We start from the raw sequence: 7,545 nt of genomic DNA on the forward strand, positions 1-7,545 counted from the left end.
ATAAGAATAATAGACACAATGATCCCAGTAAATGCGACGGTTACTGGAGTGAGAGGGTGGAAAAGTGGGAAATCGTGGTTAAACCAGTTTCACGTCGTGCATAGACTTGGTTGATTGTCCATCTACTACTTTGCTAACTCCGTCAACTGCTTGCACAACTTACTCACATTTCTCATTGTGGATGTACACACGTGTCGTAGGCCACCATACCAAAATCCTAGTGAATATCCCAACATGTGACATGATTGATGTCTCACGAATGTGGCGTCTGCAAGGCAAACGTGTATTTAATCAGTCAGTTGTTGACTTGACTAGACGATGAGTCTTAGCCTTGATGAGTCGATCATAATGAAAGAATGTGGTATGCTCTGAAACTCATGGATTGAGCATAAGGTGTTTGTTGAGACATAATAATGGAAAGACGTTGAATCTTGATGAATTGTGATATATCATTTTACCAGTCGAGGTAATAATGATATTTTGATAATTTGGATCGAGCGTCCGATGAGATTGCTCGATCAAGGACTTATTTTGATATATCGAGTATTCGTCAGGAAGTCAAAGATATTTTTGAATTATGCAGAATACTCATTTCTGATCGAGTGAGGAATCAGAAATGTTGGATGGTCGTCCGTTCGAACCATGTGCTCGGTCGAGCAAAAATGTTGGTAGCAGGACCAAGCATTAAATATGAACCAGAATACTGATTGTTGGATCAATAGAATTCTTGAATGTTGATAATTGAATCAACATGAGGAATCTTGCTCGGTCGAGCAATTGATAGTTGAATAATGAGTTCTGAACCCAGTTAATCGTGTATTCTTCTAACTTAAGCAATTTAGTGTTATAGATGAGCAAAATAAATATTGCTTGTTTAAGCAAATATTGCTCGTTTATGCAATATTGCTCGGTTCATGAATTATTGGTAGCGGGATCAAATAAAATATTAATTAAAAGTACTGGTAGCTGGACCGAATATTGTATAATTAATTAGGATGTTGATTGCTGGATCAACATAAAATTATTAGTGTTTGAACTTGCTCAGAATTATGGTTTGCAGAGTATTTGGTTTGAAACCCTAATTTTGATTGATTGTTGATCAATTGATGATTTACTGAAAATCAACCAATGAGTGAGAGGGACCGGCTACATGGGATGATGGGCCGACCATGTAGCGCCTAGGTGCTCGAATGAGTATTCACCAAAGTCCTTTTTAGAACGGTGAAAGGATGATTAAATGCGCGTTTAATCATTATTAAAATAGTGCTCGTCTGAGCATTAGGTGATAAAACCTAATTATGAAGAGAGAGGGGACCGACCAAGGGGTATGAAACCGTCCCTTGGTAGTCGTGGGACCAACTGATGATCGATTGATTAAATTCCAAGTTGTTTGGAAAGAGTTTGAACCCAATTTGAACTAGAGAAGATTAATTAGGTCAAAATCATAAAAGGATGTGGGACCGGCTTTTGCAAGCTAAAGGGCCGACCTTGGTCGGTCAATGTAGCATTTCCGTGTCACCATATTTCCCGTGACTCACTTATGAGAATTTTGATATTTTGTGGTGCGCGTTCTAACAGTATTTTGGATTTTCAGAAGAGTTTGATCTTGACTGAAACTCTCGATTTTGCTTGAATGAGCAAGTAGAACTTTGCTCGTGCGACCAATATTTTGAGAATATTAAAATAATGATATTTTAATATTTCTTATGAGAAGCCCAGATGGTTATGTGACCTGGTTTAGACCAGAGTCCTACAGATTAGTCTCTCGAAGTTAAAATACTCCCGTATAGTACATTTATTTAAAGGTTCAGACGATTTACTTGATCGAGCACTTGCCTCCTCCACCACTTTTTATCGGAAAACCAACGAGTCAATATTACCGCAAACAACTTCAAAATAGTCATATTTTGTTTTAATCAATATCCCCGATTAATTCACGTATCCCCACTTATGGGGTTCTTTATTAATAAGCTGATTATGATTTCCGCTCTCCCTCTAACAGAAAATCAAATAAAGCGGCAGGTATTTAGACCGAGTCACTGGAATTGATCTACCAAATCATCAGACTCAATTCAGTTTAACAGCCGAGTTATGGAACAAAAATTAAATAGAAAGACAAAATAATTTGGCATGAATATCCTCTCTCTTTCTCTCCCTTCACTCACTCAATCCCCACTCTCTCTCCGCTCTGGTCTTTCCTTTCACAATAACAACTCCTCCTTCAATCGTAATCCAAAAAAAAAAAAAAAGTCCGTGAAGAGAAAGTCGTTGATACTAAGATTTCAAAACCTTTATCCTCAGTTTTTTTTCACAAAACAAATTAAAGTAAAGATTTCTGGCATAAAAAATCTGACCTGATCGTGATAGTACACACCGGTAGTCATATTATCCGGTATTATTATTCTCTTTATACTAAATGAACCGGAATGTCAGATTCCGTCGACATTTCACTGGTTACAACTTCTAAGATTATTTCAGACAATAAGGTCTAATAAGACACCTTTCGTATATCCTCCTCTTAAAGGATAAAAAAAAGCTGTCTTTCTTTTCTTTTGGTTGTTTGTTCTTTCTTACAACTTTTACCTATTTCATCTTGATCTCGATTTTCGAAACTCATTCGTATTATTAACTTTTACTGAGAATTAGATTCTCTTATTTTGTGCAGATTTTTGTTTTTCTGGCTGGCTGGAATCTAGTTGGTTAAATTTTCTGATTGATTGTTCATTTGAAAGTATAAATTCAACTTTTTTTTTTTTCTTATTTGTACTTTCAAACTCATAGATTTTCTCTTTTTATTTTTTCTGTGGCTTTAATTTAGTTCTTATCTTTCTACTGTTATCTTGTATCACTGCAGCTTGTATAATTTTCAAAAATTCCTCTTGCATTTTTGATAAATGTAGGTTCATTGATTTAGGGTTTTTAGTCGATTTTGTATCTGCTTTTATGTGCAATTTATGATTTTGAGGTTAATTTTCGGATCCAAACCTAATATCTGAAATCTAGGGTTTTGTAAGTCTCTATTCTGTCTCGAATTTGTTTATGTTTTGCTTTTTGTTTTTTATAGAAGCTATAACTGATTAGTTTTGTGGTTTTATGTTTACCTTATCAGTTAGGATGAATAGTACTCAGAAAATAAGAGGAGCAGATCTTGAAACGCCTTTCCCTGGATGCATGGGTAGGATGGTTAATCTCTTTGATTTTGGGCCTGGCATGACGGGGAACAAGCTTCTCATTGATAAAGAACATCAAAATGGTGAGATTTTTCTTTGCATCCCAAATTCACTTCACAATTTTCATCTCCAGTACATTTTTTGAGGTTTCTTGTTTACTAGTAAAGACTTCTGTTAAATTTGAAACCTTCGGCTGTGCAACCATGAAATCAGTTCATCTCTGATTTTATTTCTTTTAGTGTAAATTTGAGAAACGTGAAGCATGTGCTAAGGAGATGATAGTTTAACGACACTATACTTGTGATTATACCAATTTCGAAATGGTTGATTTTTTGGCTCTCTAGCTCCTAGGGGTCGACCGGAAGTGATAAAGAAGACGTTGGATCCTATAGGAGATCAGATAGAGGAGAAGCAAGTAAGCACAGTTAACTCTTGTTCATGAATCTCAATAATCTCAGTTCATATTTTTTCTTCAGCAAAGCAACCAACTTCATAGAACAATGTTTGGTGTTCAAAAGCTTCAGTTGGTAAGGTGGTATGATTTTCATTGCTGACTAAGAACTCAAATAATGTTTGCAGATAGGATGTGAGTTGAAAAGGTCTCCTTCAAATACAAAATATAATGGAACACCCATGAAGACGCTTATAGCACAAGAAATGTCTAGAGAAAATGGGTGTAAGCAGAATCCACCCAGTGTCGTTGCCAAGTTGATGGGGCTTGATACGCTCCCAGAGCGGCAGCCAAACTCAGCAGCACAAAGAAGTCAATCAAATGGTTATCGGCGAAATGCTTTTTCGCAACCAGGAACACCAAATAGATATATGCAGCAAGATAATGATTTCTTGGATAGGCGAAGGCCAAGTGAGATTCCCCCATACCAGGATCATTTAGAATACAAAGATGTATACGAAGTCTGGCAAAATTCTCCAAAATCTTGTTATGGTGAAGATAAATTGCCCCAGGGGGGTAGACATAAAGAAAGCCAAGATGAGAAAAAGATGGCCCTAGTGCGTGAGAAGTTCATTGAAGCAAAGCGCTTGTCTATGAACGAAAAACATCGACAGTCTAACGAGTTCCAAGAGGCATTGGAGTTCTTGAGTTCAAACAAAGATTTGTTCCTCAAGTTATTGCAAGAACCAAATTCTGTGTTCTCGAATCATCTAAATGAATTACAATCTATTCCCCCACCTGCTCAGACGAAACGCATCACGGTACTTAAACCATCTAGAACAATGGAAAATAACGGTTATGTAGGATTTGAAAGGAAGAGCGAGAAACCTGCAAAGAAACAAAATCAGGTAGATGAAGCAAATGGATGGAGTAAAAAAAATCCTGGGTGGAGTTCTCCTTTCACCAATAATAACACTGACCATTCTGCTCCACCAACCCGGATTGTGGTTTTAAAACCTAGCCCCGGTAAGGCTCATGATATCAAGGCTGTGGTTTCTTCACTTCCCTTATCACCAAGACTGTATCAGAGTAACGATTTTTATGAAGAACTTGAGAATGATGAGATGCAGTCCTCAAGGAAAGTGGCTATGGAAATCACACTACAGATGCGCGGAAGTGTAGATAGCCAACAGAAGGAAGAGACTGTAAATTCTTCTGTATTTTCCAATGGATATGTTGGAGATGAAAGCTCCTTCAATAGGTCAGAGAATGAATTCATAGAGGAGGGAAACCTCTCTGAAACAGAAGTTGTGACACCAACTTCAAGGTATTCATGGGATTATGGCAATAGATTTGGTAGTCCATACTCTTCGTCCTCCTTCAGTAGAGCATCCTTGTCTCCGGAATCTTCAGTTTGCAGGGAAGCAAAGAAGCGACTTTCAGAAAGGTGGGCGGTAGTTGCATCAAACAGAATAGGTCAAGAACAAAGGCAAGTTAGGAGAAGCTCCAGTACACTAGGTGAGATGCTTGCTCTGTCTGATGTGAATAAATCAGTAAGATCTGGTGAAGTTGGGTCTGATGGAAGACAGTGTGTCCCAACTAGCAAGTCCTGTGGTGGTGAACAGGACCTGAGTTACCCATTGTCATCTTTGGCGATCTTTACGGGCAACATTCATGGTGGGGAAGATTCTCCTAAGAATCTAGTAAGGTCGAGATCTCTCCCTGTAAGTTCTACGGTCTATGGTACCACGTTGGTGGATGAAGTTTCTAATCCTCCAGTTAGTAAAGCTAGTATTTCTAATGAAGTGTCACAGTCAAAGAATGGGAAATCATCGTTCAAGGGGAAAGTGTCGAGTTTGTTTTTCTTGAGAAACAAAAAAACAATTAAGGAGAAATTGAATGTATCATTTGGCAGTGGTTCTGACAAAGAACCTCAATCTGCCATTGCTGAACTACCAGTTGTTGCAAAGAAGTCCATCCCTGATATTGCAAGTGACATTATTCCTCCATCTGTAACAAACATTGGTGCTGAAGGATTCTCAGTGCACAGTCCTAGAGGATCCTTTTGCAACAACACTTCACCAGCTTCTGTTATAGAACCAAATCAAGGCATCTTCTCCAATGAGGTAATTCAAAGTTCTCGCTATCTCGTATTATTTATATTCTTTTTTTGGGAAGAAATTGAACTTTCACCTTTTTCATTTTGGGAGTTGCTCAGTTGTTAAATCCTTTAAAAGCAGCTCTTTGAATATGGTTATTATAAATAGCACTTAAGTGCACGATTATTCTGAGTTGAATTCTTGCTTAGTTGGCTAACCTTGCGACTAGTTAAAGGTTATGCCAACCGTCACCTTGGAAAATGTATTGCTTTAGTTATTTCAATAATTTATATATACCTAATGGAGAAAAACGTTAACATTTGTTATAGGCTGTACCGTGTGCGTTTAAACCTTGGTTTTCTGGAAGTCGAAGTGAGAACCAGGACCAACCAAGTCCTATTTCAGTTTTGGAAAGACCATTCGAAGATGATGTTAGCTCGACGATGTCTTATGATAACATCAAATCAGACATCCAAGGTAAGTTGCTCACTTCTCACAAACCCATTGTATTTGTGCATATTACCAAAAAAAAAAATTGTTCATCAAGTGAAATTGGAACTTCTGCCTTTTCCCGCCTTGTATATCACTCTAATCTTAAGCTGCAACCATTTCTCCAGCAGGTGAATATGCACTTCTTCGCTCTTTTAAGTCTAATCTGATCTCTAAATCTCCACCAATTGGATCACTAGCTAGGTCATTGTCGTGGGATGATTCTTGTTCAGATGTAGCAACGACTGATCCCCTTAATTCCTGTCCACCCCTCTCTGAGGCAGAGGAAGAACAAGAAAGATTTTTATTTGTTCAGTCTTTACTGTCATCCACATCCCTAGATTGGAACGGTCACTCTGATAATGTCTTCACCAGATGGCATTCACCAGAGTGCCCATTGGACCCGTCCGTGTTGGACAAATTTTTCAATCAGGTAGAGGTCAAAGAGCAAACGTATGGGGCTAAATGCAGGAACAGGAAACTAAGATCAAATCACAAACTGTTATTCGACTGTGTAAACACAGCGCTAATGGATATCATTGGTTATGGAACAGAAACAAGTTTATGGACTAGAATGTCTAGTAATTCCAGTAAAAGCCTATCTATAGGTGAATCAGTGATTATGGAAGAAGTTTGGAGCCGAGTGAAGGAATGGTTTTCAAACGAATCAAAATGTTTTTCAAGGGAAAATGGAGACAATAATGGTTTGGTGGTTGAAACGGTAGTGCGAAAAGAAGTCGTAGGAAGAGGGTGGGTTGAACTTATGCGGTTGGAAGTAGATGGTATTGGCAATGATATTGAAGGAGAAGTGCTGGAAGAGCTAGTTGATGAGGCTTTGTTTGACTTGACAGGTCGACTATGTTAGAAGATCAGGGTTCTTTTTTGCCCTTCAATTGTTTGAGTTTAATTTACTTAATCTGATTGTTGTATCATTATCTTCATCATCTATCTCATAATTATCTCTGAAGTCCCACTTTTTATTTGTTTAATGCTTCAAAATCTGTGTATGTAGTTATGTACTGTTTGGTTTTGATTTTTTTTCTTTTAAATCAACCTTGTATCATTGTATGTATTATGTCTCTGTTTTCCTTATATAACCTAATCTGCCATTATTTATTTTTCTAAGCTTCTCTTCCTCTGTAGTTTGTAAATGCGTTCTTTAAAACTTTTATCTCGTGAAAACTACTATAACCCCAATACTATATGGGTTCAATATATAGAAGCCCACAAAATGAATCCTTCTCTATCAACTCAATTCTTTCACATTTTGATATTTCCAGGTCCAAAATTTTAGAATTCAGGGCTTGGTAATAAAGTTTTTGATTTGGGGAAATTAATAATACCAAGAATGCCCTTTACTATATATACATAATGAAATAGGCTAAAGGTTTCATTT

At 37.4% G+C, this 7,545-nt stretch overlaps 1 protein-coding gene across 5 annotated transcripts; it reads left to right on the forward strand.

Annotated features, from left to right (window-relative positions):
- The first annotated feature begins 2,133 nt into the window (after positions 1–2,133).
- LOC113333777 lies at positions 2,134–7,271 on the forward strand. Of its 5 annotated transcripts, none has more exons than XM_026580180.1 (6): positions 2,134–3,009; positions 3,110–3,253; positions 3,515–3,585; positions 3,750–5,687; positions 5,990–6,137; positions 6,278–7,271. In XM_026580180.1, the coding sequence occupies exons 2-6, from the start codon at positions 3,115–3,117 to the stop codon at positions 7,012–7,014; spliced, it is 3,033 nt and encodes a 1,010-aa protein (XP_026435965.1). In that variant the 5' UTR covers positions 2,134–3,009; positions 3,110–3,114; the 3' UTR covers positions 7,015–7,271. The 5 variants fall into 5 exon arrangements, with proteins under 5 accessions (XP_026435965.1, XP_026435966.1, XP_026435967.1 ...); XM_026580181.1 differs by having other exon boundaries at positions 2,134–2,486; XM_026580182.1 differs by having other exon boundaries at positions 2,134–2,392.
- The last annotated feature ends 274 nt before the right edge of the window (positions 7,272–7,545 follow it).

The sequence above is a fragment of the Papaver somniferum genome, unplaced genomic scaffold, assembly GCF_003573695.1.
Source record: "Papaver somniferum cultivar HN1 unplaced genomic scaffold, ASM357369v1 unplaced-scaffold_133, whole genome shotgun sequence".
Taxonomy (NCBI): domain Eukaryota; kingdom Viridiplantae; phylum Streptophyta; class Magnoliopsida; order Ranunculales; family Papaveraceae; genus Papaver; species Papaver somniferum.